At 33.3% G+C, this 24,912-nt stretch overlaps 1 protein-coding gene across 1 annotated transcript in view; it reads right to left on the bottom strand.

Annotated features, from left to right (window-relative positions):
• Positions 1-634: 634 nt before the first annotated feature.
• LOC149419169 (uncharacterized) overlaps positions 635-24,912 on the bottom strand; it is an 80,827-nt gene continuing 56,549 nt past the window's right edge. The window contains exon 2 of the mRNA XM_089637716.1: positions 635-1,510. Within this exon, the coding sequence (XP_089493842.1) occupies positions 635-1,504 (870 nt within the window). The 5' untranslated portion in view covers positions 1,505-1,510. The remainder of the gene's footprint in view (positions 1,511-24,912) is intronic.

Below are 24,912 nucleotides of genomic sequence, written 5' to 3'. Positions count from 1 at the left end.
TTGTTATAAATCAGTAGAAATTGGATATGCGGGGGTTTAAAATACGTAATGTATGATATCTCAATTTCATTCAGTCCAAAACTTATATCTAAAGCATGCATAAAATCGATTCCAGACAATCATTAAATATTACGTTATCTTATTAACGAATTAATATGTACAAACATAAGCAATTAAACTAACGTAATAATATGCCTCTATATAAATAAGTATGAAGTAATATATTATTGGGATGATATAAGTACATTACTCAAACCTAGTACATGGCAAGTAGCAAGCTGTGGTACAAATAAACGAATAGAAAGTAAATTATTATATAAGTAAATTTCTAGATGAAAGGTTTTGATTTGAAATAAAGAGATATAAATAATATAATGAATTTGAACACGGTTAATCCATTACATGCCAAAATAATACAATTACTACTGTCATTTTGAATGATATCTGACTACATAATATTTCATAATTAATTATTAAGCCTATTTTTTCGAAGCTTTTGAAAAGTAATATATCACCGTAAACAATGAACTTTCACAAAGCTTATTCAAACTTTTAAAAACACTTCAGCATTGAAATTCAATGTTTATCATTATTCTAACTGGTATCATGAATAATTTTTTTAAATACATTTGTTTTAAGGATAAAAGTTTTGAAGCGCGTCAGAGTATAAAGCATTGTATGAATCCCTGAGCAAGAAGACATCGTGGGGCTTTCCGTTAAAGTTGTAAGGTCCTTTCTTGAGGTTTGTTACTTTAGTGTCTACTGGTTTCTTGTTCTGGGTAGGTCTCTGGTATCCGAAATTATTGGTAGGTCTCTGTTGTTGAGGTCTGGAAACAGGTCTGGAGTATAGCTGGCTGTAGGGATCGAGTGCCACAGGAGGCTGGTAGGTAGGTGCGCCGCTCCACTGGTACACGTTGGTCGGTTTGCCATTAGATACGAAGTCAATAGGAACATTGATGAATGGGTTCACTGGCGGAGGCACTGGTGGACCCAGAGAAGGTGGCTGCGAGATGTAACCGACTCCGGGAACAAACATGTACGGAGTGGGAGGCAGTCTGATGTAGTAGATTGGAGAATTATCATAAGATAGAGAATTTTGATTTGTTATGCTGTTCTTATATTGATTCTGCTTTCTTCTTGATGGTGCTACTCTCGATCTATCATCTTCTTCAGCATCGTCTTGTACGTCATACGATAAATCATCATTCGTGTCGTAATCACCTCCTCCGAAGATTTGAGGAACGAAATCGTAGTACGACAATGCTTTGTTTTGCCGTGACCGTGCGCCAGTTCTTTTTGGTTTGATATTTTCGTTGTCGGTTACAGTTTCTTGAGGGTCCAAGAAGCCAAATGATTTTGCTTCTCTGGGTTGTTGCTCATCTGCGTCTGATGTTTCTTGAGATACATCGTCGATTGATCTTCTTATTCTTACGAAGAATGGAGCGGCTGTTGTTGAAGACAGCAGAGTTACAAGGAGGAGAGCACTCCACTTTGCAGTCATCATTTTGACCTGTAAAAAAAGAAAGCCATATTAAAGACTAGTTTAACGATTTGCTCGTCTCAACAGTGATCTGCTTTTGCTTTTACATGGAGAATGCGCTACATTAATAATCAATTGAGTCTTATAATTTACGTATAAAGCGGTAATATCTAATTAATCTCAGGGTAAATAAAATAAGAGGTAGGAGTAGTTTCGTAGGATTCACACTTGTCCAGTGTTAAGTCAAAGGCGATCCTTGACAAAAACAACAACCGGTATGCAGTAGTTATTATCGAGAACCGCATCCTTTGCAATTAATGACTCTGCGATAATTAATTCTTCCCAATTAAACACACACTGAAAGTGCACTAGTTTATCCTGAGAAACCGGATAAAGGCGGGTAGATTTATATGCCTAATAACTACACATTTTACTAGTTACTAGGCTTTAAATAATACAAAAAAGCTAGAATAATAATGCTCTGTATTTTGGTCATCATCACAATGCAATATATTTTGACATTATAATATTATTTAGGTACATATCCGCAAATCTAATTGATAGAAACATTAAAGTACTCTTTTCTTCACGATTGGTACCCGTGGTTACTGGTTAGAACATAAATTGAAAATTACCCTTAATACAATACATTTCACATTAGCGAATTAAAATTTTGTGCTTGTATTACTCCTGATGGATGGGTTGTTGCAAAGAATTTGAACAATTCATCACATTTAAAAGTTAATTTATTCAAGTTCTGTTGCTACCCAAGTACATACTATTAAACTACCAGTCCATGATGAAATAATAACAGAACTTAAATAGAACATTCACAGAATTTGAATTTTAACTTCGTTTGTTGAATTGTTCAAATTCTGTGAAACAACCCTCATTAGTTAGTACAACACTTTAGTGAAGAATAAACTAATAAGTGAAGAATACATAAAGCCTTACTAAAGAAAAACCACTTCACATTCGTTAAACGGTGTTTTTGTTACATAGTGTTTAAAGAATGTCTGAGTTAAGATTTGAGTAGGTACCAATAAAAAAATATCTATAAAATATATTTCAAAAAATATATTCTCTTTTTTAAATTTGGCAACAATGTTTTTTGCGAGTTCACGCATGCGCATTATAATATTCTTCAAGCGCAAAAGCTGCAGTACACAGAGTACACAGCAACAGTTGTTTTTATATCTTCTTGAAATATGTCCACAGATCGTGTTTTGTTCATAAAATGATCAATTTACTATTATATTTGTGTTATTCAACATATTTATAACTTATTTATGTTTTTTCGTCAGTTTTAGGCAGGTAAATGCATAATAATAGCATTTGTAAAATCTACTTTCATGTTATGTCATAAAGTTAGGTTAAAACGGTTATGGCGTTATTCAAATTAAATTTTATGGTCAAATTTTACTATTTTAAGGTGATGTTTTTTTATAACATAAATGCCCAATGCATGTGTTGGTAATCATGTATCGAAGAAATAAACGTTTTAAAATGTGCTAGCAAAGTGTTAAACATTTCAGTTTTTTTATCTTGTTTCCAGGAAATTGAAAGCAAGTTCATTTTTTTTTGTATGAACGAGATGAAAAGTGAGGTGGCAGTTTTCTTGCGAACCCCCCAAATAAAAAAACCGTTTTTATTTGATTTCTCTGAAATTTTGCGACGTTTTGATCAAATATATTTGTGGTAAGCTTTTTGTCTAGTTAATTTGGCGAACGTAGATAAGTATATATAGTACACAGATCAAACAAAACTATTTTCGGTTGTGTGTCTGTACTGCGTAACGCTGGTTCAATGAACTATAAAACTTTGTGTATGTGTCAGTTCCAAATTGGAACTGTTCGACGAAGTAATAAAGTACCTACCAAAAATGTAATATTTTTAGGAGAAAATTATTTTATTTTCTTAAGCAATAATTATTAGCCTGAAACACCTATATAAATTGAAAAAATCTTTCTAGAAAAATAAATGCCGCCGACAGGAATTGAACCCTCAGCTTTCTGATTGCCGGTCAGTTGCTCTACCAATTGCGCTACATCGGCTTATGTACTGGTATTTTTCATTCAACAATTATGTATTGCTTATTAGAGTTTTTTTCTAATATAGTAATAATTGCTTAAAAATACGTTATCCTTTGTGCTGTGCATAAAACCTTGTCTCATAAACATTAGTTATTCATTAAACATAAGAAAATTATTTTAATTACCATTCACAAAATTGGAACTGATTTGTCGAGAATTCAGACTGTATTTTTTCACGGGCCTGCGCAAGTAAATAAACAATAGAAAATTTGTTTCCGCACAGTAATTACACGGAAATGTCATAAACATATGAGTAAGATACTAGTATAAAAATTATAGACTATGGCGGAGCGTCAAAGGTACGAATGTCAATAACGAAATAATAATTACTAATTGGAACTGGTTTTCATCAATCTAGTTATCTCGTTGAAAGTATATTATGACGTGCAAAGTGCATACAATTTACATCGATTAGTGGTATTTATCAATTTATGTTAATTAATCTCCTATTTAAGTTCCAGTATACCCATTTTCTATATTACCTATAGATTTGTTATGCCGAAACGTTAATTATATGAAATTCCCTCGATAGAAAAACATCGTAAAGTAAGCTCCGAAAAGAATTAAAAAACACGTTTTGTTCTGTTATTTAACATGTTAAATGTATGAAAAAATTCACAGTGTATCTTTAAATGCAACTAAAGAATTTTCTCGAGAGATTTTTGAAATATTTCAAATGAGTCGTGTATTTTCATCAGTTTCGCTTAATTACTATCGTTCTTTTTTATATTAGCGCGCTCCCTCTAACATTCGTACTTACGGTGACCGGATAAATCATCACAATGATAATTCATCACATCTTTAAAAATTTATATAAAGTCATGGAAAGTGATGAAACAAAAACTTTATTAACTGGGTTAAGTATGGTCCGGAGCCCCAAAATACCTAAAAAAAACCCTTGACTCTGTCCAGAAACGGGCGGTCCGTTTGATAGATTCCCCAATCTTAACAAACGGACTGCAATCTTTGGAGCACAGGCGTCAGGTAGGTATGCTGTCCTTGTTCTATCGGTATTACAATGGAAGATGCTCTGAGGAACTAGCGTCATTGATCCCTTCGGCACCGGTGCGTAGTCGGGATACACGCCAAACGCGCGCCCAACATTTGTACACGGTTGACATTTGCCACATGAGAACGGGTCGCTTCTACGATTCGTTCTTAAGTTCAACAGCTCGGCTGTGGAACGAGATGCCGGCCTCTGTATTTCCTCCCTCCTACAACATGGGACTCTTCAAGACCCATGTTCACTCCTTCCTCTCCACAAAAAGACCCTCCACACAGCATCCCCAAAGATGACATAGGCCCTGAGGGAAATTATTTTCTCCAGGGCCTCCTGTGTGGAGTTAATATAAAAAATAAAAAAGTAGGTTAGGTTAGGTTAGGTTAAAAAAAAATTTCCTCGTTTCTAATGACTTTATATCACTTTTTAAAAGTGTGTTGAATTGTCACTGTGTTGAGTTATCATGGAACCATTAAAACCGTCTGGAGCCAGTGAGATTATGGCATGTTGTGTGACTGATTACATAGGGGAAGGGAAGGAGATGGATTAGGAATGTGAATGACAATTCAGATCTAGTCACCAAAGGCACTCCGTGATCACTAAAGCCATTCCAAGCAACGTTTCGATTCTGAATGGTGATATTTCAACAGGGCGATACTGAGAGTATTTTCCACTCATACCATATATAATTTTAAATTAATAAAATGTGATATAACACTATTCAATTAATAATGCATTTTCATATCGGTTATAATTACACGTTCCACAACGTCACAACTCATATGTATTCTTGAACGTGAATTACAGCGTTTATTTATTGATCAGATAAGGAAGGAATAAAAAAACCCGGTTTAAAGAGTGAAGAGGGTAAAGAAAATATGTTAGCAATTTCCTGCGTAATATTATTACCTAGGTGGTCGCGTACCAAGGGGGTTTCCCCAGAGGGCATATTCCCCTGACTCCTGATTATGAGGGCGCCAAAACGGGATGTGAAAAATTTTACGCTTAATTTAAATTTAATTAGTATACAAATTGGTACTTTTAATTTTTCACATTAAAAAAACTCTAAAAGATTTTGCGGTTATATATATTTTTGGTAATTGATTACTGAATGACAAAAATTGACGACATTTTTTGGTTTTACCGTGGCAAATTTTGCAAATTTTTTGTCTGCGGTCATAGAGTGCGGTCATACTTCTGATGTCCGGTCAGTTGCTCTGAAACCACTGAGCTATGTCGGCTTATTCAATATGTGCTATACCTCCATCAACAATTACCGGTTATTAAATTTTTCAATTCCCGTTGGCGGCATTTATTTTTACTCGGGAGATATTTTCAATTTGTATTGATATTTCAGACGACTAATTATTGCTTATAATTATTAATTAATACGTCATTAGAATAAACAGAAAACTTACGATTTTAATGGATTTTAAATAACTATTTTTATTCCTGAATGAGTACCATGACATAGTCTTTCTATAGTGAAGAGACCTTTCAAACCTTGTGGTATCCTAGTTTAGATAAGACGTTATTCACTTCCATAGTCTGGTGATCTTCGAACCTTGTGGTATCCTAGTTTAGATAAGAGGTTATTCACTGCTATATAGATAGCGCTGTAAAAATTAGAGATGTCGATAATGCAGTGACATAGACATAAATAAATACGATTGCTAGCCTAAGGACGGGGCCCGGGAAAATTTACGCCCAGAATCATTCCTAGCGCCTGCCAATTAAGGACATTGGCCTAATGGCTATTTGAAGAGTTGCGAGACACCACAGTTACAGCACTCTAGCCCTTAATGTCACAATGTATTCCAATTTACCCATACATACGATTTGACTCGAAACCGTAAGCACAAGTTAAATAAAGTAATTTATTATTTAAAGCCAATTGTACAACGGTAAAGAGCCAGTCATCTAAAATGGTTTACACTCAACTTGCACATAGGTTTCTTGGCCGGAGTTATATTACTGTGACGGTTTCTTTATCGTTCCCTCCAGTTAGTCCTATTATGTATTATGCAAGTGGTACAGCATGATCTGGAGGAGGGGTTCGCGGTCAGGTACTAGAATGCAGAATGTGGACCCATTTGTTATGTGGTTATGTTCGTTATGCGTAGGAAACACCTACCTAGCAAACGTATTTTATTTCTGTTGGATCGTATTGAAAACTACAGCCTTAACCCTTTCAGATCTGAATTAACACTGACAGTTGTAGAATGTATTTTACGCTTGATAACGATTATTAATTATTTGATTTTTTTATAGTAATAGAGAAGTTATTTCTAATTTTATTTAGAACAATATTAGTTCTCAGAGAGCGTGTTTCATACAAAATAAAAAATTGCACATTGTGTAGAAAAAATAAAACATTTCATGAAATTAGAATAAAATTACATAGTTAAACATTGAAAAAATACATTCAAAACTTGAGTTTTAAAATGGGGAAAAAAATTTCGGTCGAGATAGAATACAAAATATAAAAATTGATACCGCCTAATCTATAACCTATAAGTATAATAGCACCCAACTAGTTATACCAGCAATAATTGAAACACGAAATCGGCCAATTTTTATTCCCTCTAGATATAGGGAGGAAAAAATCATTAAAACTATATATTTTCAAATATACACACGTTACGAAAGGGTTAAAACTGTGTGTGATAGATAGGTACTACACAAAATTGTTAAATGTCTAGAACCAGAGGGAACTATGGCATCCTCCTTTGAGGCGGTCAGCGCAGAAGTGGAGTAACACAGAGACATTGGAAACAAGTAAGAATAGATAAATAGAATATTTTGAGGTTACATCAATTTCGGGCTGCCCACCTCATTTGGGAAATATTAGGAAGAAAAAAAAACCCTATATGTAAGAGAAATAAACTGATCAACGCTGAAAGATTATTTTCTTACAAACGCCCTGACACAAATATCAATAATACGTGTCTACAATGTGAATAAAATTGTAATTTTCAATGATTTTGAAAGATCCTTACACATGTTCAATACTATAATTTATGATATACTATAGTACTTAAAACATTTGAATAAAATCAGTATTGCCATATGCCAAAGTATCCCTTTATTCTCTATGAATGGCGCTAGCTTGATTCACCTATCCAATACAATGTGTTGGTGTAGGTACCTAATCAGGCAGCAGCAGAATAAGCTACTCGAGCGATCCGCAATATATTTTTCGTCCGTCTCGCACCGTGATTAGAGATTGCCAATTAGTGTATATTTATAATAATAGAGTGGCCGGCAGATAATTGAATTTCAGCAGAAATGTTTTGCATCTGCGCCGAGCCAACAGTGAAATTGTACAGCGATTTATACGGCCGGTATGCTACGCAGTGTTGTCCCTCGGTTTAAACGGATGTCCCTCGGCGGAAAAAATACCGTGTTAAACGAATCTGAAGAAATATGATTCCGACGTGGATTTGGCATGGCACTATTCGTCATTAGTCTTCACGTAACGGGAAATCACGTGTTGAAGCAGTGTAGATATATGGCTCATTCCGCGCAATACCAATGTATGCGTAAAACGCCTTAAAGGCTAGTGGATTTTGCACCACTTTGATCATGATCAAAATGCTGCACATTACGCGTAAACCAATACATCTGCAATGAATTCCTTCAGGAATACTAATTAGCAATGTTAGCGCTACAACATTAAAAAATTGGCACTCGTGCACAGTGAAATTGTGTGAATTCTGGTGGAATAATTATTTTAGAAACGTAGCTTAGTGGAGTGATTGAATCGCAGGACCCTCGTTAACCCTTAGCGGCCGGAGCCCTGAAATTACACTGTTGAAGAATTGTGCACGCGCACGTCACGAAGAATGTGTTTTTATTTGTAGAATATTCTTGCTGGCTCTGGCATTTAAAAAGTGAAATGCGCTGCCGATAATTTCAGTTACGAGCCGACTCTGGTCACATGTAATGTGCGAAATTAACTGTAGCTAATATTAAATGTTGTTATTATTATTTTATAATACAACTAAAAGCCCAGATAAATTGTTTTCAAATCCGAATTAAATAAGAGGGTAAATAGTAAATCTTCTGGTTCTAACAACGTCTTAGATCTTAGATAATTAACTAAGGTTTACTACTACTCACCCGATATTCAAACAGTCATTTTTGGTATTGAAATCTTATTCGAAATTGACAACGAATATCGTATATGATCATATTTTTTAATCAACCGATTGCAAAATAAATTCATGTAATATTAAATTGTATCGAAAGTTTTTTTACACAGCCGCTCAATTCAGGATGCGCGCAAAGTGAACGCTTGGGCTTGCTGAATGGTATTGTCGATAACAACTAGCTTATGGCAATATATGACTCATGACATAATATCAAGGCATTATATATTATCTTTTTCATAGAATACTTGGCCGCAATAACTCCAGACTCCATGCCCTGAGCTGTTATGACGTGTTCACTGGATTACAGACCTTTCTAACTCATTGCTTATAATAGCGGTGTAAATATTAATAATCGTTGTTATAACTTTAAAGCTTGGAATATACACATACAGTAAAACAACTTTAGGAAACTGGGCTAAAGGCGGGCTGAACCATACCAATGTTAAACCGGCGCGTAAGAATCTAATGAGTAAGGCTGTCTATGTGCAATTTTCTACTTGACAGAGCCCTTTAGGGTGTTTATAACAAGGCTTATTTGCGAGTGTATTATTAAAAAAGGAAAAATAATTACACCTTTACAACATTGGTATTCCTATAATTTTTAAAGTACTTTTTCAACATGTTTTGAAGTGAAACTTCTTTACGCGCGTCATGCAATTTCGAGGACCGGAGTAAAACCGACTCATGACCGAAACGAAAATGCGGGTACCCCCACCACCGATTAAAGTTCATTTGATCTAGTCAAAGTTTTGAAGTAACATATAAATGCTTCTTAGCTCATCCCGACAACTGGCGTTGGTGGTGTAATGGTCAGCATAGTTGCCTTCCAAGCAGTTGATCCGAGTTCGATTCTCGGCCATCGCACATTATTTTTTTGTTTTTAACGCCTTTTTCATTCAATATCTTATTTTTTAGTAGGTCAGAACATTTTTTAAAAGAAAATAATATTGCAAAATAATAAAAACACTTATCTCACTGTGATAAAACATTACTCCGCTAGAGCGCGCTTTGCGTTATTGTGTTGGATTAAAATTATTATCTAATCCGTATATTATGATAATTGTATTACATTTATTTAATTAATTTATTTATTTTGATAATATGTAATAATTTACAGAAAAAAAAATTAAAACTATCTCCCTCTGATAAAATATCCGTTCGCTAGAGCGCACTACGCGATCTTGTGTGGGATTCTATTTCTGTACATTGTACATTATTTTTAAAAATATATTATATTTTGGGTGTGATGTAGGTAACATTATAAAACATAACAAGCTCTCATATTTTCAGAACCTACATAATATAATCAATTTATGCGGCTTTGCTTACAGTTGGTGCTCAGCGTGGTTGGCTTTCAATCAGTTAAGCGAGGTTCGATTCTCGGCTGTGGCATTTTTGAAGTGAAACCTTGTTGAGGTGGGGGAGCCGCTCACGAACGTTCTCTCTCTTCTCTTCTTTCCTCTCTCTCAGACACCAGCGAACTGCGCCACGCCAAGCATCAGCTGAAACTAGAAGTTTCACTTCTGTCTTGCGTAGGCTTGACACACCCACTTTTTTTTTTTAATGAAATGTTAGCACCCGAAGGAAAAAGAACGAAAAGAATATGGGGAAGAGGACGGTTAGTAAAACCTTATATGTAGTCACTAAACATAGCTTAAGTATTAAGAAATACTGATACACACGTGGTATCATTTGAACAGTTTGTAGCCGAGTGATGCAAATCGTCGGGTTCGCGTACAAGCTACGAGTGTTCAATTCTCTGCAAAATAAACCCTCAGTTAAATAAGCAACTCTAGAACTCGGATTTGATTTAAATCTAAGAGTCATTTTCAAAAGCGGAACGGATTGTGTAAAAAATTCAGACAAGCCATAAAAGAGGTAGGTACGTACTTATAATAATATAATATTTTAATTGTATTTTCAAAACTGAATTTTAATATCCCGTTTCATGCGTATGGTCACGTGTTTGCTATTTTATAAATAAACTAAGAGTCAAAATGTAAGCATGTAGATGGTAATAAATTCCAGGAGCACAGAAATGTCGTAGTGTAAATCTGTGTTAATTTCCGCAGTGGTGCTAATATTGTCACAATTATTATATAAACTCTACTCCCCCACCTTCCTCTTACCCCATCTCCTACCCCTTCCCAAAACCTTCAGCCTCACAAACTCACAACATACTCCGATTATTGCTGATGATATTTTCTCACTGTCTCCAAGCAGTTTGGAGTCTTGTGCGGCAGTAACATAAAAAAATATCCACACAAAATAATAATAATCGTGAGGCACAAAATACAAGTAACACACAAATATAAATTTTATTCAGAAAGCTTTTTCATTTTGTTCTAAATCACATAACAAGGAAACCATTTTTGTATTTAAAAAATTGCATTTTTTATTTATTTTAATTATCCCGTAATTTTTCTAGTTATTATAAGTATATTATAATTTTATTGTTTTGAAATACTTGCACTCACGTTTTATCATTAAGTACTTGCTCTCACTAAGGAACCCACCGTTCTGCCACGAAGGTCACGGGTCAGCTAAGATTAGGATAATTTAGCATAGATAAAGTCATGTTCGTTAACCGTCTTATCCAAAACCGACATCTAACTGGGCACTCTGGACAGGTACCTAATAAATTGAAGTACGCCAACGCAAAGGTCAAATAGAGATAAGTGAACTTGTGTGAAAAGTGTGTATAGTAAATTTTACGTATCGAAGCTTAAATGACAGATAAAATAAATATAAGCACTAATAAATGTTTTTTGTAACGGTATTATTCGAAAGAAAATTCTGACAGTGTCTTTAATTATTTGCCAACCAAAAAATTGAAAATATTTTGAGGCAAATATTTTATAAATACTTTCAGCTTCACAAATCCCACATATATGATATCCCGTAATTTTTCACGGGTTTACTCTACCGGTAAAATAATACCGCAAGTGAGTTTAATCAGTCCAAGGTTAGGTTATTAGTCTAAAGTTAATTAGTCCAAGGAAAAATTCAAACATTTAAAATAATGTAGAATTCTACCGTTCTTAGTTTAAATGTAGCTACATACATTAAACATATTAGAGAGTTTATTGATGTATTTAGTTACATTTAAGCTAATTCTATCGTTCTTAGTTTAAACATAGCTACATACATCAATCACATTGGAGAAATTATCGATGTATTTAGTTACATTTTAACTAATTCTAGCGTTCTTAGTTTAAATGTTGCTACATACATCAATCAAATTGGAGAGTTTATTACTATAGCGAAATAAATCGATACATTTTTAATGATTTCAGCTCAATGATGTTACGTATAAAACTTCGATAATGTTAAACTATAAAGTAAAGAAATACAGTACCTATCAAGCGGAATTTCGTAAAAAAGGTCTGCCAAAATAAACATAAAATACATACCGATTTTATTGATTTTCGAAAGAAAGTTCCACCTTTCATTCGAAGAGCGTATTCGCCTCTGAAATTAAATTAATTATTAATAATTTATGGTCCATTTAATTAAAGTCGTGCTCTTGCCAAATTAATTCGTAAAATAATGAAATTAATTTAAACAAGTCTGGTAATCCTAATTTTGTCTTATCAAAATTTACTTTTAATCAATAGTGATTAATGGCATATCATGGTCACCCAACCAATAATTATTAGAAACGATTCAAATTGGATTTAAAAAAACTGCTTAGTAAGAATAAGTGTATGTAGGTATATGTTTGCTCTTGATTTATATTTATTTCCTTGCTAATTTATTAGAAATCTCTTCAAATTATTGATAACCCGGTTAAAACGGGATTGCAGGCCATTAACGAATGCATTAACAGGTTTCCTGATAAACTTTTAGTAAATTTCTAATCACGATGTTGGAACACGTGTTCGAACATTAATCGAATACTGAGCGATTAATCTTTTTTTAGATATATATATATATACTATATAACAATTTCTTGATGTGGCTGCATAACATTATCCTCTGTTTTTTTTTCGGATTTAGTTTTTCATTAGGAAGACAATTATATATATTTTGTAATATAAATACGTTGGAACGTAATTTGTTATAAAATAATATTTTAATAATTTTTGATAATCATTCCTAAAGGAACCAGTTAAAAAAATAACCGGTTCTTTAGAGAAATAAAATCAACCGTTCCAGTGACAGCAAAAATTGACCATCTCATATCAATGTTATCTTTTTAAGAATTATTTTTTCCGTTATTGACATCCACCTTGACATTGATTCCTAAGTGAAGTTCTGTCCAAACTTTTATTCCTCCAAGATCCGAATAAAGTCACAAACATTGAATGATTATTGAATAGAAGACGGCCGGCATAGTCCAGTGGTAACGCATTGGACTGCCATTCCGAAGGTCGCGGGTTCGAACCCGGCGTGCGCAAATAAATTTTATTTGATTAATTTGTGTTATCTCACAATTAATTAATTAAAATAATATATAGTATATTTGCGGCACGTTCCAGAGTGAAAGATACTACCAGTATCGCCCTGGTGTAAGACCACCATTCAGAATTGAAACGTTGCTCCAAATGGCTTTAGCCGTGTTTAGTGACTAGATCTGAATAGCCAGGTACTTCCCCACCTTCCTCTTTCCCTTCCCCACTTACCTTCAGCCTCACAACATCCCCCAATTGGGGATGCCATAGTCTCACTGGCTCCAGACGGGAGCAGTTGGGACTCTTGTGAGGTATTCACTATAAAAAAAAAAATATTAAAAAAAAATTCGTTTTTGCAAACAATTAAAAAATCACCAAATCTTATGTTACCTGTCAAGGCATTGAAAGACATTTAAAAAAATCACCAAATCTTATGTTAGACTGTCAAGACAACACTTAGAAATTAAATAAAAAGAAATACATATTTCAAATTTACAATTAAAATAATTTTTTGGTAAAAAAATGTTATACCATAGGCAGGTACTTTACCGCTTGTCTGATTTCTTGACAACATCAGTTCCAATTTTGAAATGATACATAATATTTTAATTCGAGCTTGTCGACTAGAGTTACAATCACCCACAGACAGACCCACAAGCGAAATTAGTATGTTTCATGGTGATATTAACAATAAAAAAGAGTGTAACTCAAAAAAAAGTTGGTGTGGTAATTGGTCATTGCGTCCTGAGTTTGATATTTGGTCGCAACCTAACCTTTTTAATTCAGTTTTTGCATCTTTTTTATATTATTTAAATGTTATAAATTAATAAATTGACAACATAAACCACTCTCAAACAAAAACTTATTAAACAGAAAAGACGAAAAAGTTTTTTTTAAAACATTAACCCACACACTATGTCATCGTTTGGGATGCTGTGTGGTTGGTATTTTTTAAAGAATGAAGAAGAGAAAGTTCTGGGAAGGTAAAGGTATGAGGATTGGGTAGGAATCTAGGGATCAGTGTGTCCAGGAGTGACGGACATATGAATATATCCCTCCCACTGCGGTGCAAGGCGATGGGTCGAGAAACTAGTTGGATAGGTCAAAGAGTATCCCTAAACCAGCCTCTCCCTATCTGGCACGCTCCGAAGATGGTGGGCAAACCCGGACACTCCTGCTAAATAACCAAACGTAGTGAACCATTTGGAGTGACCTATGGCAGAGGTGTTGGTTATCCAATAAATGATTACCGGGGCGGTGGTACCCAAACCCGCCACAGAAATTGTAAATTGATTCGGTTGCATCTGATAATGTTTTAATCTACGCGTTCATATAGGGCGTAAATTTATTTTTTTGTAAAAATACGGTTTTTGCAAGTTATGCTTTAAAATATTAACACGAATTATTTGTTAAATACAACGTTGGATAGAATCATCTGTACATGATAATGTTTGTATGCCTTTCAAAAAAATTGAGTATTTAAACGAACAAAACTATTATATTATATATATATTCATATTGCGTATGTACGGGCGCAAACATACAATTTATCTTAATATTGTAAAGTCATAACTTAACGCGTAGAATATAACGAGCGTCGCGTTTAACCTTAAATTTTACAATCATATATAATATTAAATGAATAAGTACTAGGTATTCTTAGCAGAAGTTTAATGTGTGCAATGTGTAAGCCCTCCAACAAAATGTTATTAAAGTTATGATCAAATAGATGCATCTTAATCATTAATCCATACGTGTACAATTTTACATACAACACACCTACAGACGTTAAAGGTGACTTGTTAGAAAGCTCTTTACCTGCTAATGGAATTTTCTTTATTAAACTGTCCGTTTAATTGCCGTACAGAGGTTTAATTAAAGCGTTTAGAGGAGGCCGAGGACTAGTACTGCGTACAGCAGAGGCATATGTCTCTGGTCTTTATCTGATCCGAAACTGGTGCAGTTCGTTTAATGGTGTAATAATTAGTGTGTTTCTCTCTTTCAGCCTCCGTCTCGGTCCAGATCTACGGGAAAATAGTGAAATAAAGAAGTACTTGTTGACTGTAACTAACATATGATAAGAAAACACTTGGCGTTCATTCCGCAAAGAGGCCAATTAGCTCATTATCGCGAGAAATACGATCGAATAATATGTTAAGTTTTAATTTAAGTCCTGAGAATTCGGCCAGTGGAGCCGACGCTATTCTATGAAATTTCTCGTAATATATGTTTTAATGTTATTTTATTTTCGCGTTTATTAAAATCTTTGAACGATCATTATTAACGTCGTCCAAATGAACAGGAAAATTTACTTGCAACGGTACCTTCAACCTCAATGAACTGCTTTCAGTGTGGTCACAGTCGCTAATATTCCGCCTGCGATGTCAATTGGCGCACTCTTCGCCAAACATTTGTCGTTTTATGCTCTTCCAAACGTTGAGGCGGCAGCCAAATGTGCGCCGCTGACCCAGCACATTTTGTAATGTTTGTACACATTAAGATGATATATGTGATTATGTACACATTTCTTGAACAAATACAATAAAAAACAAAATCATACCACCAGAAACATAACCAAACGACACTAAAATGTACCTAAACGTCATATTACATTAGCACAAAGACAATTCACCTACTTAGGTGCCAAAACCTTCAACTTTCTCCCTAATATCATAAAAACCGAAACTTAACTCCATGCTTTCAAAATACAAATAATTCTATGGATCCTTACATCAAAAATACATTTCTTTCATATAAAATTTAATACTCATCAATGTTTAATTAATTATAACCTATTATATGTCACATAAAATATTAACTAAATAAGAATTTTATAATTTACTAATTATTATGTATATTATGAAAATCTTCAATCTGTAAACTTTACCTGTCATAACACAAGGGCATCCCTACATCCCTAGCATGACGGTTCAACTAAAGTTTAAAATGTGTCATCCTGTTGGGAAGTAAGAGATTCATAGTTGCACTCATAGAGGGCATAGAGCTTTTGTGGAAGTCCGCAAGATGGCAGCTAGCGGCCAGTAGTCGCCAAGGCCAGTGGGAATGCTCTCAGACAAACTTACTGTTTCAGTTCTCAATTAGCCAGCTTCTAGTTAGGTCGACTATCGAGTCACCATTATAATACGCGAAGTATTAATAAATCCCTGATTTACCACAAAGAACCAATTATTTATAAATCTCCTTCCATGACGAGTTGGAGAACTGTTTGTGGGAACACAACACATCCAATATAACTAAAGTATTTTAAAACTATTGATACGTAACAAGGACATAACGGATTATTGTGTGAATCGGGAAAAAGAATAAATGAATATTGTTGAAGCTTGCCCACTTCACGAGTCCCCGAATAGCCAACCGTCTCTAACTAAGAAACCAAAAGATAAAGACAATTTGTAAGAAGAATTAAAATGCAAGGAATTCCCTTGCACCGGTATATTGTTGCTCCCAGTACAAATTCTGGTGCCGTTTTATCTGATTTGCATTGAAAATAAAAATCTGACGTAATAGAAACCGGACTACGAGTTACTACTCGTATACTTGCGCGTACAAAGATTATACTTAACAAACAGGGTGGTTTGAAAAAGTCATAATAATAAAGAAAAAGCCGATTAAGCGCAGCAAACAAGGTTTTGTTTAAATTTTCAAATACGAAGATTACCACGAAGCGAAACCAACTGTGACACCACGAAAAAGTAAAAAGGTTTTAACCTGATATCACAGAAAATACGTCAATGAGCAATAACATTTAATCACAAATAAAAAGCTATTAGATTGGGTTACTTTTACCTACATAGATAATTTCACGTTTTTCGTATTTTTGGACTGGCAGACAAGTGGCTTCACGCTCCACATAACAGGAAAGTATCGAAAAATGTTGTAGTCGGATGAAAATATGGGAAAGGGAGACATAATTGTTGAGCCAACGGAAGAATAGTTTTACTGGAAGTTTTTCTGTGCCAGAATCTGAGAATTATCAAAGTACATTTATACCCCGCATTCCGAATTTCTACAGATTTATAAAATATTTCCCTTGAACACTGTTTTTAAGTTCTTAAAAAAATATTAATTATCAAATTACAAAAATATTACTATCGATAAAAATAATGCAAAGTGTGCTCTGAAAATGATAAAACCCTTTTGGTTCTCTTATTTGACATGTTAAATACATGAGAAAATTAACAGTGTTTCTTTAAATGCTACTTAAGAAATTTTTTTACAGAATAATGATATTTGCTCTATTTTAAATAAGTCATTCTTTATTACGTATTTTCGCTTACGCCTATTATTAAATTTTATTTTTTAAATATTAACTCCCTCTAACATTCATATTTATCTCCCTTTCAAACCATCTTCATCTTCTTTTTGATCGCTTACTACGGAGCCTTAACCAGTTGCCTGTGGATACGTCCGCGACCTTGAGGAAAAATGACAAGCTAAAAAATCGTAGATAATTTATTCTCAAAGCCGTCAAAGAAGCTGCATGCATCGAATAAATAAGTATTTTCTGAAGCATATTTGGCGCAAGCGATTCTAAACTTATTCTGCGTGCAGTTCCTTTGTACATAAGGGTTAAAATCGCTTAAAAATATCATCGATTATTGAGTTTCAACCGAAAAGGCAACAAAATTAAAATAATAAGTAAAAAAAAAATTAAATACCAAATTTTAAAAAAATCAATTGTTTTCTACGAAAACGCAATAATAACAAAAAATATTTTATCATTAAATTATATCTTTGAACATTTTAAATGCTACATCCTATATTAGAAACTATTTGAGGTTGAGAATGCAGATGGAGTTACGCTTAATTATGGTTTAAATGTACAAATGCATTTCAGAATTACTAATGAGAATTGCAGCGGAACCAGAAAACAGTTATTGTTCTATTTCTTTTCTTTTACTGGAAAATGCTCACCAACTACCGTTTAAATATTATTTATTTATACTGTACAAACTTACAACACATTTCCCACGACCATATTTCTATAACAGTTCAAGACTTCAGAATAGTTTTTAAACCTCTGTCACATTGATTTTTTAAAATTAATTTGAATGATGTCCGTTAACCCCTCCAGCATTTTAGGGTCATATATGACCGGGCGTCCATATTTTATAAAAGTATTTTTATATTTTTTACTATCACGCGGAAATACGCAATTTTTTTAACGTTATAAAGAGAAATAATAATTCTTTCCAGTTTACTTTAAATATATATTCGTACTGAATGCCATAAAATCCTAAGAATAACCAAAATGAATAATTCATAATTCGCGCCGCTATCGTAACAATCGATTTATCTTTAAAAATTGTTTCTTATTTTTTACTATATGAACTAGATTTTTATTTATTTATTTTTTTAATTATTATTATTTTAATATAGATCATATGGGTTACATTAATACATACATATTTTGCAAAATATAACATTTAGGTTCATAATTAGTTATGTATACCTTACATAGACATATGAATATTAGTAGACCTGCCCTAAGTGATTAAAAGCGTATTATCCCCACTCCCCATACCGGTTCCATTGGCGCCGGCTGTGCTCGCGTATGGCCTCAAGTGAAATTTGAAAACGTGACGTCATCATTCTTGTGCGAACTATGGTCGAGGCATCATCGGTTCATTTTACGAAATAACACTGCAAAATGTTGACTTGTGATATGAAAACTTGTAAAAATAGATGTGAAAAAGAGAATAAACCCAATTGTCGTATTACATTCCATAAGTAAGCATTATTTTACTTTATTTTAAGCTTATTCACACCGTATTATATGGATCAGTTTTAGAAACATATACTATCACATCACAATGTAGCGATTCTCAAGTGTGCTCATCGTTGTTTACTGGGGTAAGTAAATTATGAAACATTTGTAAAAGTGTCTTAACTAAATACTCTGAAACTAACTACGACTCTGAAAATAGAAGCTGCCTTACTTTGCCGAATTTGGACTTCGCAAATTAGTTCATAACGTGGCGAGTGATTTGCGCTCCCATGTAAAAATGTCTATTCATTCAAAAGCAGATTTTACTTTTAAGAACTAAATGGTGATATTATAATGCGAGATGCCTATTTACTCTCAGATTGATTTATTGACGAATCACAGTCACCTTACCCCCTTCGTTCTTCAACAGTTGATTTTACCCCTCGCCATTATCTTCTCGTCTATTAATTCCTATGTCTGTGATACCTTATCAGAAAAGATAAAAGTGAAGTTACAGTTTTCTTACAAATTCCCCAAAAAAAAGAATGTTTATTCGAAATAACGATTCTCTCAATTTTTCTACGATTGGAGTAAAAAATAATTTGCGTTTTTGACAACATTTAAAAAAAAACGCTACTAATTTTGGAAAAGTCTCTGGATAAATAACGAAAAACGCCCACTAATATTGTACACAGGTTCCTATTTTTATAATATTGTGATTACCTACTGTTAACAGTTCTGTACCGTTTATGTTATGTTTATGTTACGTTATGTTATGTTTATGATGTATAATCAATTATATTCTGTCATTTGTTGTATTTGTTAATAAGAAAACAATGTTAATTGTGTATGGCAAAGATCACCCCTAATGGGTGAAAGCCAAAATAAAGAATAATAAATAAAATAAAATAAAATACATTTTTCTTGTTTGATATTAACATTTTATTATTAAGAAATACTCATTTTTATTTTAAATGCGTTACCGGAAAGATAATTATATCTAGTTTCTAAAACAATACTCGATTTTACAGTAAATTAAAAAAAAATAAGATGAAGGTATATGACGCATTTGAAATACACCGAAAACATTGCAAATTGAACAAAAATTAAAAGTACTGAAAACCGCTACTTTTCGATCCATCAACGTTTAGTTAAATTTTGTTGACATTTGTTTAAAATCATCAAACGGCTATCAACGGCTCTTCAAAAAACTTCAAAAGAGGGAAAGGAGATGCGGAAGAGGGTGGTGGGAAAGTACCGGGCTAATGTCACTGATTATTTGTTCAGTTCATGGATATCCTACGAGAAAATGCAACGCTCTTAAATCTCAAACAAATCTATCGGGAACAAAAAAACGATATTTTTTTATAAAGGTTTTAAATTTTTTAATTAACTTGCAGTTTGCGTCTTGCAGTTTTTCGTGGGTTATCTCTAAAGGTTGTGAAGTTCAAACATTAGTACGTAGGTAATATAATATTATTATAGTAGTTTTAGAATATATCCACTAGATATTAAATGCAAAAAAACTATAGTTAAATATAATATATACAACTTTCTTTGTGTTCAGGCTTTTAAAAAGCACTTAATTTGCTCTATTAAAACAGAGATGGCATTGACACTTACAAATATATCGGAATTTTCAAGATTCCTTCTAATATAATCTTTATCAATGAAGAGCTCCATAATATTTTACTAGGTTTGTGGAGAAGTTCTAAACCTAAACGTACAAAGTGAGATAATATTGGTTTAATAATGAGATGAATCACCTAACATAACTAAACACGACAAAAGCTCTAACACATAAAGTTAGACCTTGACGAACTAAAGAATGAGATTTGCCATTTGAAAATTGCTCATCTTCGCCGAAATTTTTCGGGAATGCAGAATGGTGATTTTTCAAAAAAATATTTTTTCAATAGAAATGTATGACCGCTTAAAAGAAACAACTTTTAAAAAATACAGTATTATAGCTTAGATTATCTGTGACAGTTTCACTTGATTAACTTTTTTGCTTTCTTATAAAATTATCTACAAAATAAATAAAAACCACTTTTGTGCTTGAAATCGAACGTTTCTAGACTCCGTTTGTCAAGCGATTTTAATGCCTATTACCTAAAATATAAGGTATACCAAGAATATATACATTTTTGGCTTGTAGCTTCCTCTTAAGCTATAAGTATGTGCAGAGATGTGTAGTATTCTATCCTGTTTGCCTACCTCTTCAAGAAAATAGCAAGGTGCTTAGTTAGTTAGTTTGTTTTATTTGTTCTTGTCTTTCGTCTTATTTTGGTTCATTAAAATACATTTTTATTTCACTAGAATCTGGATAAAATGAGAGTGTAATAATTATTTTGCAGGTTAATGCCAGAAATACCGCATTTTCTTGAGGTAATAATTTTTTCATCGTAGGTATATTCCGTTTTAATAGAAAGGCAGGTTAAGAGTTATGGCTGGTCGATCAGTGTTGTTTTAGCATCGGTGATAAAATACAGCTTCTGACTAAAGTATTGCCATGTCTAATTATCGTACTGAGAAAGCTTAACCTTTGGGAAACTTTGGTCCTGATAGTGAGAGCTCCGATGTAACATCTCTTTCAGTCGCATGTGTTGTTAACGAGAAGAGGGAGAGGTTGGAGTGAAGCTATCAAAGGTATGCCTTACGCCATTATTAAATAACGATTCAATAGTAAATAGTTAATGGCGCGGAAAAAAATAAAAATCTTTTAATGAACACCATTTTAACGAGTTACGCTACATTTAAAGGCGTGAGAGTCCACCGATATAATGAATAAAATAACCTATAATAGGTGTACTAAATAAGGGTCATTTAGACATGCGTACTTGCCATAGTTTATAATATCCTAAAAAATATCTAAGAACCTTTCTAAGTTAAATCACTGTGGGCCTAAAATAAACATTTTTAACATTTCACAAAAATGATAAACTACCAAACCCATGAGAAAGCCCACTATGACCATTGGCTCACGCGAAAAGAGTTTGTGATATTTTTCGGTGTTAGCGTTACCGCTGCGCCTCAGAAGGGCGATTCTCGTTCTACTTAACGACATGAAATTTGCCCTTTCCATCAAATTAACGTATGTTTTTGGATTTTTCATAATATGCTATTCCGGTTCTCTCGATGACACCTTGAATCGTTAGTCTTCCGATTTAACGTCAAAATTCATGGCCTTAAGCGAATGGTGCCACGGGAGCTATCGTTATGCCATCCAATGTTATCGTTCGCGAAGAATTGGCTTCATTTTAGTGTGACGTTTTGACTAAATATTTGTGTAGTTTTAACAAGAAAAAACTTAATATTATCGTAAGTATTGACTGTGAACATGATAAGTGACTTATTTGTCGCACAATTATGCTATTAAATGAATATAATTAACGTGATTGCGATGTTAGTAAAATACGCAACATGTTGAAAGGCCGAAATGTCAAATAAAAGTGATATAATTTACAATAAACTGCACAAACCATTGAGACTTTCTACATAAATAATAATAACTTTCAGTTAAAATGGCTGCAGGATGGCTGGCGTTCGAAATTGTGCGTTTTGAAGATTACCACAACGAAGAAAGGATCCCTTTCCGTACTTTAAGAGACTCCCAAAAATGGAAATGGGGCAAACGGAGTTCATGAATTTATTCAGGATATATAGGGAAATTAGCCATTTCCTAATGAACTCGTTATCCCCCATCCTACAACTGAAAAGAATGCATGGACTGTCTGTCCAGTCACAGGTTGGAGGTACATTTAATCAACTATGTAATCCATGACAAAATAAGATACATTATTAATAGCTGAATTATTCACAGGTTCTTACTGCAGTAGGATTTTTCTTGATGAATATTTCAATTTATGCAAATGCTTATGAATCATGTTGACAACCAAAGATTTAATTGAAATTTAAAAAAAAAAACATTTTAATGAAATTATTTTTTTGTTTTCTAGCCACCAAATACTTGTAAAATAAGTGACAGGCATTGAAATCTTGAGCTTCAAATAGTATAAGGCTAGAATATCTTTCTGACGATATGTCATCAGACACTGAGGATGGAATGCAAGATCGTGTAGATGTCTCTGAAAGCGACTGTTTCATCATTCGCAAAACTTATACAGAGCAATTTCTTTACGGAACTGCAGATGACGTCTCAACCTCCGCACTTTTGCATGAACCAAGATGTAGAAAACCATTTTATGCTGAAAATAATAGGTCTAAAAAATGGATAAAGGTGGTGTTGTATCTAAAATCGCTTCCGAATTACAGCTTCAGATGAACATGAATTGTGAACTGTAAATGAAATTAAAACAAGACGAAATGAAACGGCGTTTGCTGGAATAAGGTGATTTGTAGTATGAGTAAGGAATGAAACACATTATGGAAAGAAGGAAAACAAGATGACCAATCACTTACCAACAAGGAGCACACAACACAATCACAATATAATGAGTTCCATAGCGATACCTCGAGGTAATTATCGCCACAACTCAACGAATGAATACTTAAATGATATTAAGCACTTTTAATATTGTCAACTTTGTTTTATTTTAAAGATTATATACACGATAAACACCGACGACTTGCTTCCAGTAATTAAATCCATCTTGTGTGTTTTTACAAATCGGATGAATTCGAATTTTCACTGAGTTTTTGTCATTGTTACAAATTTCAAACACTTTTCCAGCAAGGTGATGTTTGGGGATAGGTAGGAACTGGATAAATGACATTCAGGTAGGAACTATGCATATTCTCATTTTAAAAACTGGAGGGGTGGATTCTGAAAACCAAAAGAAAGAGCGCTATTCTGCGGCAAGAATCACTTATAGGTAAAAATTTTTAAGCTCTGTTAAAGTGGTACAAAAACTAATTATCAAAGTAATTTTGAAAAAAAAACCAACTTTCTCTTCAGCATCATTGTTCAAAATTTTCGAAGTACCAAAAATTGAAGACCTCTATAAAAAAGATGCAATATTACAAATATATAAAGAAACTGTAGTAAAAAAACTTAAATTTAACTCATCCTTAAGGCATAATTTTAACATCCAAATTCCTCTATTTTCAACAGAACAAATGCACAATAACTACATTTAAAAAGGCATAAGATATTTTAATAGTCTTCCCGAAGAAGTGAAAAAAATACCAGATTTTATTTTATTCAAAAAGAAGGTCAAATTTATCTTTAAAAAAAATTAATATCACCTATCAAATGTTATAACTTCAATTCATGTTACAACCAAAATTAACGTCACAATCCTCTTTTAAGTTTATATTTATTGTACTGTAATTATGTTAATTACTGATATAAACATGAAATAATTGTCAAATAACTCCTACGCCAAGCTCAAGAGCTAGCACTCTTCATTGGAGTAGAAATTCAATAACTTATGTTTTACACATTACCTATTATTACCTAATTTTATGTACAATGTAACAATGTTTTAAGTTAAACAATAAAAAATAAAAAAAAATAATAATAATAAAAATAGGTAGCCAATGTATGGTCGACGAACAACTTTTGGTTGAGGGACGAGAATTACTAAAAAAGCAGGCCTCAAAATTCGCGACGGATTTGAATGCAGAACATATAAAAATTATGGCATCCCTTGTTGAGGTATGTATTTTGTGAGGCTGAAAGTTGTGGGGAGGGCAAGGAGATGGGGAAGAGAAATCTGGGGAAATACCTGGATATTTAGATCTGGTAACCATCTGGCTAAAGCCATTTCAAGTGACGTTTTGATTCTGAAAGGTGGTCTTTGAACATGGCGATACTGAGAGCATCTTCCACTCTGGAACGTGTCGTTAATACTCATTGTATTATTTTGATCAGATTTGAATCCATTACCCTTGGATTCTTAGTCGAGAACCTTACCACAGAGGCCGTCGAAGATTATTGGCATTAATACGTTTATAATGTCGTAAGAATAACATGATCGGACACTTACCAGAGTTACCATGTTAATTTTATGAAATGGCGACATATTAGTGCCCGCCGTAAGAATATCAATTGCGCAGTTAGCTATACTTGGACATGGCAAATTGATATCATAATGTTTA

The sequence above is a fragment of the Hesperophylax consimilis genome, chromosome 12, assembly GCF_061612785.1.
Source record: "Hesperophylax consimilis isolate HC1 chromosome 12, BYU_Hcon_1.0, whole genome shotgun sequence".
Lineage (NCBI taxonomy): Eukaryota > Metazoa > Arthropoda > Insecta > Trichoptera > Limnephilidae > Hesperophylax > Hesperophylax consimilis.
This window is presented reverse-complemented; position numbering and strand designations above follow the sequence as displayed.